Below are 12830 nucleotides of genomic sequence, written 5' to 3' on the forward strand. Positions count from 1 at the left end.
TCCCATGCCCAGGTCTGAAACCTGATTAAAAAGATCCAAGATAGTACAGTATATTACCAGGACTGTATGTATGTAATCCCCATACATTCACCCTTAAAGAACTTCTTGAATAGATTTTACAGGGATATCTAGGCTTTACTTGACTCATGCCATGCAGCAAATCATACCTTCATAAAAAGCTTCATATACATTCTGAATCAATTTGAGCTTTCAAAGAGGGCATCATAGTTACCAGGATGGTGCAAACTCCTTGCTAACATCTCATTTTCACAATATAAAGATTATTCTATATATAATGAGAGTTATTAAAATGTTGAAATGATAAAGGGCACCAAATTCTGATATTGCAGATAACTGAAAATAAAAGTTTTGTTACATATTACAGTATGTGTCCAAAGTTTCTGATGTGCTTTTTCAAAGGCAGTCTTTATCTTCACACTTACAGACTAATAATATACATAATATAGAAGGGAGAAATGGGATGTCTAAGGAATGTGAACTTCCATGCCTTACAGCCTATTTTTGATTAAACTAACCTGGGATAGATAGGCTTCTTTTAAACGCACTGCAGTATTAGCGCATCAAGAAACATGGTACAGAGCAAGGTTATGTAGGCCAAATCCCAGTTTATTTTTTTTGTTTGGATGTGTGAAGTCTAATGTGGAAGTATTTTAGTGTAAATCTATACTAAACAAGGAATTTGTTAACTTTTTCATTCTTAAAGTTCATTTCATAAGATATTCAGCAAAAAAAATCATTGAATGGGCAGCTCATATTTTCAAAACCTTGCAAGTTCATGGAGAAAGCTGTTTCTAATGGTGAAAAAAATAGCAGAGTTTGCATTTGTATAATTTCAGCCTGTTCCTTATTTTCTAAAATAACATAGTAGAGGAAATGGAACTGAAAATTTGTACTGACTCATACTTGTATGCTGAATAAGTAGTAATAGGTTAGATTACACTCATAAATATACATTTGTACTATGGAGTTAATTACATATTGATGTTTTGTTGGGGTTAGTTGAATCTAGAAATTTGAAAATGGATATTCAAGAGAAATTAGTCAGGATCATTTTTTTTAAAGCACATACATTTTGGAGCAGGATTTTCTACAACGGAGATGTTTCTGGGGGGGTTGCTTATGAGGTAAAAGTATTAATGCTAGGATTTGTGCAACAATAAAAACCTGATAATGTGAAGATAAAATAGGTAAAATATTAAAAGTTATTTTTATTTTGCTGTTATTAATTTTTGCTTATTTCCTACAATAAAGTTTTAATGTCTTATAATATTGCTCCCTTTTAAGCTTTTGGAAAGAGTCAAAATGCAATTGGCCTCTTTTCTGGAAGATCCCCAGTACCAAGACCAACACTCTCTACACACAGAAATAATAAAAACCTTTGGAAGAGTTGGGCCAAATGCTGAGCCAAGATTTAGAGATGAATGTGAGTTCTAATAACAAAATATAAATATATCTGTTTTTCATGTTAAAGTTCAACTATTATAGCTCATTCTTGCATGCCTCTTGGTGACATTATTATCATTTTCCCCCAAATATTCCTCTTTCCAGTTGTTCTTCCACATTTGCATAAACTTGCCTTGGTTAATAACCAGCAATCTGCAGACTCAAAACGACTGGACATAGCTACTCATCTCTTTGAAGCCTATAGCGCACTCTCCTGTTGTTGTATCCTTGATTTTAAATTGTAATTTGATATTTGTACAAATCATTAAAAAGTACTCCTTCTCTTCACAAATGGGAATATTGAGTGACGTGTAATGTTGCCATCAGGTTTTGCTGAGCATATTAAAGGCAGATGTTGACAATTTGAACAGCTTTTAATAAGTGCACAAAATAACCTATGTTGCAGTGGCAACGATAGAATTCTGCCCTTCAGAGTCAGAAGAGGTACAAGGACTCTTCCAGATGGAGATACTTTTCCACTTTCTGAAACTGATCCATTCTTAAAAGCTAAGGACATTCTTAACTGTCCCACACAACAGTTCAAGTCCTAAGGAAGGCAAGAATTCCCACCTGTAGCCTCCATGGTTCTTAAACTTATGACATCAAAGAAGATAGTGTCCCTTTCTGAAAGGCCGGCCAGATTTTGCAGTTGTAAACTTCAGCTGATTACAAAGTGTGACCAGCATTTTGTGGACATGGATTTTGAATACACACTGTCATTGGGATCCTTTCACACATATTGTAATGGTATGTGGGAATGACCTTGGGAGCGGGGAGGGGGAGAGATGCTGCCTAGGGAACGATCAGATAAGGGAGGTCATAATCCACAGCTGCATAATGGGCAGAGAAAGAAACTCAGAAAGGAACCTCCCTAACTTATCAGGCTGTAAAATAGACAGCGGGAAACTTGTACTTTCAGACATGCAAGATTCTGTTGATGTAGCCTTACAATAAAGTAGAATTAGCTCATCAGGTTGTGTTTCCTGTCCAGTCTACCTGGAAAGGCTAACGTATATTGATCCATGATACCATGGAGCTTTAAGAGTTCAGCGAAAGTAAGCTAAAGTTAATCAGATCAGATCTGTTTCACCTCTTCCTCTGGTGCTGGAGGGAGAGGCAGTTTGCTGTCGGTAGGAATCTCCCCCTTCATCCCTCTTCCTGCCACTAGGATTCTTCCCTCCCTCCAGGAAACCAAGACCCTATGGTATTTCTGCCAAACTGAGGAACATTTTGCTGCTCCTCACACAATGGCTCTTTTTCCCTCACAATAAAAAGCTAATGCCATGAGATGAAGGGCAAAGCTAGAGCATTGGTTGCCTCCTGTTTTTGCTGCTTCCTCATTGGCTGGCTGGAAGGAGCTCTGGGTGGCTGAGATAAATAGCCTTTATAGACATTCAGTGGTGATTGAAGAATGCTGCTTTGTATTAGTATAGGAAGGCTAGTGGCATAATGTGGAAGTGCCTTAAACTCAAACTTTAAAAGCCCTCAAGTATAGTAATGTAACTTTAAGAACAGTAAATTTAAAAAGAAAAAATAAATTAAAAATAAATTACACTATATCAGTATTGGTCAAACTGTGATATGTGAACTCTTTGCAGTTTCAGAAAGTAGACAGAACTAGAATTTAAGCCACCTCTTTTCAGTGGACTCTTAACAGTAAGTGATACAGGTTCTCCCTTCTTCCCTGCTGTGGTCAAAGTGTATTCTGGATAAGAGAAGAGGAAGTGACTGAAGTGACTGAGCTACACTCCCAATAGTAGAGGAAGAGAAAGAAATGATTAACCTTGTGGCACATAGACTAGCAGTATTGTCTAAGATCTGAGGTAAAGAAGCAGCAGTAAGTTGAATTACAGATTGGTTGCAAACATTTTAGTTTTTTAATTGCAGTGTTTTTAATTAATATTTTAAAACATGCACAAGAAGTGACATGTCACAGTGATGTTCATCACCTCAGTATTAGATTACTGCCACACATTCTATATGGGATTGTCTTTGAAGACTACAGTACTAAGAAACTTCATTTGGTGCAGAATGCTGCAGCCCATGTGCTGGCAGGTGAGACATGCGTCAGCAAAATACCCTTGTATTCTGGGTATTACATTAGCCATCTGTTTATTTCCATGTAAAATTCAAAATGCTGATTAGGACTTCTAAAGCCCTTTGAGTTTGGGTCCTGGTTATCTGTGGGACTGTCCTCTGAGTAGAATCTGCTTGTCCTGTGCATTCTGGCCAAGACAAAATTCTTCCAGTCCCTTCCTTCAGGAGGCAGGTGTTATTAGTTGTAACCCAGTCCTGTGGAATACCTTGTCCCCCGAGGTTAGAATGGCCCTCACCTGTTTGTATTTAGAAAGAAAATTATTTTCAAGTTCTGAAGTATTATTCATAGGGCTGCTAGTTATTTCAGTTTAATTTATGAGTTTATGTTACTTTCTAATGTATTTTAATTTATCAGGTTGTTTTCACGGATTGTGTCATTTTTATTGGATATAAGCCAGAGTCATTGGATAGGGATGGAGTATTTTTTTTTTTTGTAAATAAAGTCTTAATCATAGCTAACCTAGAACTGGTTTATTTCTCGCTGCTTTATGTTATTAGAAAAAAATGCTTTCTTTTTTCTGTCCTATTAAGACTGTATTGTTGCAAATGTATTACATTTCTCAATAACTATTTCAGATGCTTGCTTTCTATTTTTACTAAGGAAATAAAATTGTAACATTTACAGTTAATCTTTTGAAGGAAAAGCTTTGTAACTAAACATGCCATGGTTTTTGCACATTATTTTCCAGTTTTAACCTGAGATGGCAAGCCAGATTTTTTTTTGTCAGACCTTAACTGCTTACCTTTTAGTTATTTCAGAAGAGTTAATGATCAGTCACTTCTTACCTGGACTCAGGTGTTTAAGAAATGACATGGAAACTCTCTCACCAGAACATGAGGTGAATATAGAAGCTGCCATTTTATCGTTAGTGTTTATAATGACATAAGAAATTTATATTATCAGCATAAAATTGTCAACATTAGAAGTAATTTTTTAAGATTTAAGAATGCAAGTTTTAATTTAGTGATAAAAGAAAACAGTACATGTGCTTAAATTATTAGATAAAATAAAATATATCACTGTTTGATCTCACTGGTAATGAAAGTATATCGCAATTTCAGTTTTCATTCATTGTAACCTTTGTGGCCATCAATTCTGCATTCTTAAGATATTGCCAAAAATGTTGAAGTGCAGTGTATCTCTCAAGTTTGATTGTGTTCATTTGGATAACATGTATTATCATAAATCTTGTCTTTGGTCTGAACATTTGTCCTGTCCTATGTCTTAGGTAATTTTAAGTTCCATGATAAAGGAATGTGAACAGAAAGTGGAAAATAGGAGTGTTCAAGAACCACAAGGGTAAAGCAATTTTTTTTTTTTACAGATTACCTGCATTATGTGGGCAACACTATTGATGAAGTATGATGTGATCAAAGATGAACATTTGTGGCCTGGGCAGATTCACTTCATATTTTTTTATAACATTGTTTTATGAGAGATCATAGGCCGCTGTAGAGGAAGAATATTGAAAAACAATTGTTGTAAAAGAAAATCAGTCATCTACAGCACTTTATTAAAATGTTGTGCAAATCCCAGGGGTAATGAAAGAAACAAGTAGTCCTTTTGCCTTTTGGTTTGGTTTTTAAAGGAGGTAATGGGAAATCCATATTTGTTGGGAAAAAATCATTTGTTTCTTGGTACCTGTAATCAGAGCAACTGATCTTAAGAGAAACACTGATTTGAGAATTAATCTGTCATCCCTAAATCTAATATTCCCCTTCCCTCTTCAGATCTTACTCTGAGCATCCAACTACATGCCAGAGGTGGCAAATTCTATGGAGAATTTTAACTAAGGAACAGGTTGAGTTACAGACTTTCATCCTGCCTTGAGTGAATTGAAAATTACCCAATGGGATCATTCTGCAGAGGGCTTGGATTTCCTACTGAGGCAGTATAAAGCTCTAATTGGCAGCTGAAGTTTTGCATCTTGGAAAATCTCATTCAAATTTGGAAGCCATCATTCTATTGTTTTTAATGGCAAATTGTTTTAATTACAATTTTAAAAAACTTAGTTGGGGTAAATAAACCATCTTATACTAAATCAGATCCACTAACTGTTTAGCCTAATATTGCTGTTTTGGGGAGCAGTTTTTCATAGTCTCACGTCAGATATCTTCTGCCCAACTACTTCAGATCGTTGTAACTGGTGATGTTATTTAAAGATTAACTTACTTTTCCTTCCCCCTAGTTCTATGTCAATTGCGGCAAGCCTTGTGAGTGAAGATACAAAGACCAAGTTTCTGAATAAAATGGGCCAGTTAACCACTTCAGGTGCCATGCTGGCTAATGTATTCCAGAGGAAGAAGTAAATTGGAGTTAAGAAGAACATTAACACTGAGAGACCTCATTAAGACTTGTTCCTTGTACTTGAAGTACTTGTCTTTTTATTTTCCGTCTTATGTTCCTGTAGTATAATTTTACTCTGATCTACAAAGATATTTGCACTGCTCTTGAATATTGCTACATATCTGTTAATTTGGGGCTAAATGTGGTTTATTATAAAACTAAATTAAGTCTGTACCAAGTCCCTGTCATGTGTTCTTGTCTTTCAAGCATAATTTTTTTTTTTTTATATATATATATATATATATCGTGGGTTTTTTTTAATTTCCTGATGGGTTCTAGGCTGATATATGTATTATACATGGAACTGTTATGATGGTACTTAAAATAATGTAAATTTGAAGTCACAGTTATAAAGTAATAAAAGTGGAGATTACTTATGTATTTAAGTTATAAGAGGGGTAATGCAGAGCTTTTTTAATGTTTCTAAAATGACAGGTAAGAGCCACCAGCACTGATTCCTGGGTTGTTTTTGTAAGTTGTTATATATTTGAATTACAGAAGTTGATGGAGGATGTAATGTATCACATTGATGGAGGATGTAATGTATCACAGAATTCCTTGCACTACTAGTACTACACTTTATTCCAGAACAGATGAATGCAACAGATTTTTTAAAAATGTCTCTCATACATGTATTGGCATTTTCAGTGTGTATAAAACAGCTTAGTATTAACCTTTCTGCAAGACTGTTTATCTCAGTAAGGGGAGGAGGAATTATAGTACAAACTTAATCACATGTACCTAAATGAAAGCCATACTGATTTCAATGAAGCTTTCTTTCATATGAGTGAGTCTAATATTGCCTTCTTAGAATAAATTTTAAGTGATACTGCTCCACATAAATGCTTCAAGCCAACATCATGTTTCTCCATATAACAACCTATATATTTGTAGTGTCTCCATGCTAGAACAACATCTACTTAGCTACCAATCAGAAATTAATTGACATTGCACATTCTGGACAGTACATAGGGTAAGCATATTTATAGCATGCCAGGCAAGTGGAATGGTTGCAGAGGTAAGAGATTGGCTAGCATTTTGTTTAACTTGGTTTTAGGTCTTGCAGGGCAAGGGTAAAAGAAAATGTGGCATCTGACACCCTACATAGCACAGCAGTGACTGAAAGCAATAATTTATTAAATTTTAAATACAACACACAAAATATCCTCCTGACATCCTGATTTTTTAAAATTACAAGTGAATTGACCCTCTTCTATCCCTATAGCATTTTTAAGAGGTAGATTAAGCTAAGCCCATCCAGTATTTCATAACTCTATAAATATCCAGATGCAAACTCTGTCCACTACATCTTTTATCCATTCTACATTTTCCCCATACTACTGCTTTTTGTAAATATACATGCACATACCCTAACTTTACAAAAATAAAAGGAAGACATTACATAATGCGGTACCTATTTTAATGAAATTGTTACTTTTGTGTTAAGTCTGGGGTAGAGACAAACAGATAGACCTGAGGCATTTGTGGAATCCTGGTATGGGTATCAGCAGATGTTACACATATGATCAAGCTCAACCCCAATGTTATTTCAAGGCAAAGGAATAGCTTTTCTGTTGTTACTCTCTTTAGGAACTTGTGGTCAACACACTTTCAAAAATTAATCTTGGAAAGCCAATATCACAAATACCCTCAGCCCATTACTAGATTAAAATTACCATCATTTCCATCTACCAGTGTCCAGAACTATTTCTAGGTAGAGCTGATAGTAGCTCTGGAAAGTACCAGGTTGGGAAAAGCTTGCCTTATCATATACTTTGGGATTTCTGTGCTGAGAAGTAGGAAAATATTAATTAAAACATGTCTAAAAGAAGTGCAGTAATTGCTGCAAGACATATACATACTTAACCCCCAGAATTTCCCAGCCATTGTAGCTGGCTGGGGAATTCTGGGAGTTTATGTCCACACATCCTCAAGCTGCCAAGGTTGAGAAACACTGATATAGGCCATCAATTTTTCACTGTACTAGGCCTGGATTGCATCCAGAGTATTCCTAGGGTCCCACCATATCTTCATCAGAAGAGAGGGTTTGTGTGGAAAAGTGCATCTTGCGTTTAAAGTGCAAACATACTCATGTTGACCTCTGTTGATGAATGGGTCTTCTCCTCCACCTCACTACCTGCCGGTTGTACTAATTGTATTGCAAATGCTCTCTTAGTAGACCATCTGACAAAGAAATGCTGGGGCATTCCAGAAAAAGTAGAAGTGGCTAACTCTCTTGTTCTTTCTTGGATTAAATAAAATGTTTTGAATACCTGTTTTGTATGTTTATTTAAGGAATTCTAAGTGATCTGGCATTTGTTTGGGGGGGGTTGCCATTTATGATTTGAGCATTTAATGTTCATATAATGTGGTTGTTTTTTTAATCTAATCCTCATTTAATTTTTATATAATTTATTTTTATTTATTTATAAATTTATTCACCACCCATCACCTCAGTCCATTATATAAAATAGTTATATATTTTTAAACTAAAAATGCTGCAATTTCCCCTTGTAGCTACTCTCACTCCCATTTAACTATAGCTTTTCATTCACAGCACTGCAGTAACAACCATATATGTCACTACTGTGCCCCATGAGGGACAGAATTATTTATTCATCAAATTGATTAGCTAAGGCTTCTCTTACATACTTCAGATGTCAGGATTTCCAACCTGGACAATCCTATATTTATATGGGTTGCTGGGAGTCGGGTGGCATATAAATTTAATATATTATTATTTCAGATTTTTTAGATAATAGCACAGTTGTGAGGTATTTCCATATCATAGACTGACCAATATATTCTAGAAATATGTATGGCCTTTTCTGGAACTCAGGATAGGCATGTTTTCTGCAAACAGCTTCAGGTAGTCAAAATTGGGCAGGATTATTGTAAATACAATTTTATAAGGGCATGAAAAGCTGCCTGGTCCAGTCTTAAATATGCTTGGGTATTTCATAAATTGTGATCCAAAAGAATGCAGTATGTAGAGGCCAACTATACTTACTGTTGGCCAAACAAGTATCGCTGGAAGATACAGGGTAACATTATTTTTTCAGTTCTTTAGTACCAAGCTATCTAGGGCTTTAGACTAGAATCAACAGCTTAAATTGGCCGTGGTACCTTACAACCAGCTATTGTGGCACTATGAAGACCAATGTTACAGTGTATGATTTCATTTAGCTACCCCATTTAAAAATCTGACAGATGTGTTCTGCACCATTTGCACCTTCTATCCCATGCAGGATACTGTAGTAAGAAAATCCTGAGCTTATTAGGGCATGGATTAGTGAGGTGGAACATCCCAGTCCAGGTATGATTGTAGCTGGTGCACCAGGAAAATCTAGGTACAGAACCTCTCTGCCAGTGAGACCATCTATACTAGTGACTGCTATTAAGCAAAGCCAAGCTATGTGCCTGCTCAAAAGGAACACTAATATATAATCTTCCTAATTCCCAGGTTTGAAATGATCTGGTCACACTTAGATTAAGTTTTGCTTGTGGGCCCCCATCCAATCCAGCACAGCCACTCCTAATTAAGATGGGAAGGAGAAATAAAAGTTGATTGTCATTAGCATACTGATAAAAACATGCTGCAAATCTCTAGCAGCTTCATACAGATACTGAAGAAAAGCCATGCTAGTCTATGGTAACAAAAAAACAATCTGATAACACTTTTTCCAACTAACAAATTTTATTAAAAGGCATAAGCTTTCATGAGCTGCAGCTCATGATGCATGGAGTGGCTCAACTGATACAGGGTTTAAATTGGGATGAGCGGGGAAGGGAGAGAAGACAATTTGGTTATGCAGATGCAGATTGCATATGAGTCAGATTACAGCTACCTTTCAATTAACAGTTGTAATTGTTAAAAAACCATTGGGTTTATTCACTTTTGAGATAGCCTGAAAACTTTTGATCTGAATTCAGCAATCAGTCTCTCAGTCTGCTGTTTTACATCATCTGCGTTCTAGCTGTGAATGAGTTCACTTCATTTTCTCAAATTCCTTAGGAACCAAGAGGATTCTAGATTCCTGTAACTGGAGATGGCACTCGAGAGAGTATCATTCTCATCTCCCAGTTCCATACTGTAGTGAGCCTTGACAGAATTACCCGGTCCTGCATCCAGAAAATCTTCCAGAGCATTCAGGAAACTCAGATTCCATAAGCTTGCAAGATTTCATCTTAATTGATACCCTCCCCTTTTAAAGGAGGGAAACCACAGCCAGCTCAAATGTCAACAGGAAATTATCCATACCTCACAGTGAGGCAATTCTCAGTTTAATAAATTGTGCACAGCCATGTTTTTAGAATCCTGCTAAATGTTGCTCTGAAGTTAGTATTCTGTATAGTTATCATGTTATGCAGAAGGGAAAAGTCTAGATAAAACATTTTTTCTGTCAATTCTTACAATATGTACCTTTGCCTCATATTTCATCTGGTCACTGTGAATTACAAAGAAAAGTTTATACATTTTCCCCCTCCAAAGTAGTTTTTTTTTTAATTAGTCTCCCATTTGCATTAGTTTGATGCCTAAAATAGTTGAAGATTATTTTTATACCAATTCTTCCAGGGGCACATCGCTTCATAAAATGGGAAGCAGTTCTTTGGAGTTCCACAACTGACCTTTTGGGAGAGGTGAGGGCAATTATGTATATGGAAAAGAATAAAATGATTATACAGGGCCTTCCCCAAACCCAAGTTCAAGTGTTATCCACCACTATGAGCCAGGAGAAAACTATTACAGCAAAAAATTTGCTTCCCCATTTGTAATCCCTGTCCTGCCACAGGCATCATGCTGGCAAGTGGTGCTGTCCCCATTTATGATGTAAAAAGCACATTAAGGATAGTGGTTGGTGAATGCCTCCAGCTTTGTTTACTTTCCTCCCACAAAGAGTAGCCAGCTGGTGAGAAAACATCCATCAATCCTCTCTTCAGTGTGGGCTAGGGCTAGAGTGAAAGCTAGTTTTGACAGGTAGCTAGACTGGTGGATTTAGACATCAGTCAAAACTCATTCTGGTTTTGCACAAGTGTTTTGCATAGATACATTCAAACAGAGCTTAATTATCATTTTATCAGTTGAAGACACATAGAAAGTTGTGCTGTGAAGCAGAAGAGAGACATCTTTCTCCTACTTAAATGTACAGCTCTGTCTGCCACTGTTCAGGCTGATCTAGAACTCTGAGCAAGAGATTACCTTAGAGATCTGGTAGGCACAAGAGGAGGAAGTTTGAAAGAAATGGATACCTCCCATGCCCAAGGCAGAATGGCCCTGGAAGATCATGCCCAGAGTCCAGAAGGGAGGGGAAGTGGTTGCACCAGCTGAAAGTGGCCAAGAGATGTCAGCTATATCCCCGCCCCCTCTCCCCAGAGGTTATCTGACTGTACCATTGATGGGATGGTCCGTGAATTGTGTTAACTGTATCCATTGCACAACCTGTATTGGGATAAGGGTAGGCTGACCATATTTCCTTGAGACAAAAACGGGGCATTGGGATGGCAAAACAGGACAGGGTTAAACTTATGTAATATTATGTAATATTCCGTATTCATGAAAAAGTAAGACGATAAAAAAAGTTTTAAAGAGTTTTTAAGATCCATTTGCTGGTCCTTGCTGGGAAGGTGCAAGAGGGGGAGGTGTGGCAGTGGCTGGGTCCAGAGAGACTGGTGCAGGGATGGCATTGGGTGGAGAGGTTGCAGGAGGGCTGAAGGCGGTGGCGAGCTGGGACAGGAGGACAGGAACGGAGGCAGCAGCAGGCTGGAGAAGTGCAGCAGAGTTGAAGATGGCGAGCTGGGATGGAAGGACAGGAACGGAGGTGGCAGCAGGCTGGAGAAGCACAGGAGAGCTGAAGGCGGCAGCGAGCTGGGGCAGAACAGGAATGGAGGAGTCTAGTGAACGGTTGTCCCCAACAACCTGTTCCTTTCTGGCACGCCCTTTTGTTTTATTGTCTTCCCGCCATTTTGGCCTGAGAGCCAATCGGCTTCTTTTCTGCTGGGCACGCTTTTCCGACTGTCTTCCACTGCACTGATTGGCAGCAGCAACTTTTCCTCTTGCTCACCACCGATCAGCTGTTCCTGCAGTTCCTACTATAGGTTTCCCACCGGATTGAGATCTACTGCCAATGGATAGTCAGCCTCCTTTTCAATTTCAATTTCATTTTTTTCCCGCTTTTCCCAATAACAGCTCCAATGTTTTTTAAAAAACGAGACAAAATTGACATTTATATTAAAATGACAGGACGGTCAGGAAGTGTTAAAAAAACGGGACTGTCCTCTTCAAAACGGCATGTATGGTCAGCCTAGATAAGGGGCAAAACACTATTTTTACAGCTAAGAACAGCTTAAGGCTGCCCCAAGTATAAGTAGGGGATCAAATGAAGGCAACAACATGAGGACACAGTAGAAAACAAAGACTGTTGGGACATGTTAGAGGTGAGGCAGTTGCAGTTCCCATGACCGTAACGAGGGTTCTATAACTCAGTAACATCTGCTAGTCCAAAGAATCACTGCTGTAGATAGGATACTGTGAGAAGACTAAAATATGAATGTGTAAACAGTACTCCATAGAATAAAAGCACTGTCTTTCAAACAAAGTATATTGTACCAGCAGCATTTTCTTTCTGGATATCAAAGCAACTTTTTTCTGTCAAAAGTCAAAGTTATTGAAGTTCTACATGGCTGTTGAGCAAAGTCTGAACAAACATTCATTCTAGTTAATGTTTAATACCTAAGTGTTTTGTTCAAATTAAAGTTACAGTATACAGTATGTGTTCTAAGTGGTATAGTGTCTGTTATGTGATACTGAGCCATTTTTACAGCAAATATTCAAAAGTAGATTGCAAAAATATTTCTTAAGTCTCTTAGGAGCATTTAACAATACATTTCACAGGTCAGTTATCTGCAGTTGGAGGAGAAATTA

General features: G+C 37.3%; 1 protein-coding gene across 5 annotated transcripts in view; it reads left to right on the top strand.

Annotated features, from left to right (window-relative positions):
• RELCH (RAB11 binding and LisH domain, coiled-coil and HEAT repeat containing) overlaps positions 1-8180 on the top strand; it is a 69836-nt gene extending 61656 nt beyond the window's left edge. For 3 of the 5 annotated variants that reach the window (XM_063298782.1, XM_063298781.1, XM_063298784.1), the window contains 5 exons: positions 1306-1444; positions 1570-1686; positions 4312-4400; positions 4791-4861; positions 5751-8180. In XM_063298782.1, coding sequence (XP_063154852.1) covers positions 1306-1444; positions 1570-1686; positions 4312-4400; positions 4791-4861; positions 5751-5871 — 537 coding nt within the window. In that variant the 3' untranslated portion in view covers positions 5872-8180. Of the gene's footprint in view, positions 1-1305; positions 1445-1569; positions 1687-3133; positions 4401-4790; positions 4862-5750 lie in introns of those variants that run through there. The other 2 variants (XR_010067620.1, XM_063298783.1) reach the window with 2 other exon arrangements.
• Positions 8181-12830: the final 4650 nt, after the last annotated feature.

Source organism: Candoia aspera, chromosome 3 (genome assembly GCF_035149785.1).
Source record: "Candoia aspera isolate rCanAsp1 chromosome 3, rCanAsp1.hap2, whole genome shotgun sequence".
NCBI classification, from domain to species: domain Eukaryota; kingdom Metazoa; phylum Chordata; class Lepidosauria; order Squamata; family Boidae; genus Candoia; species Candoia aspera.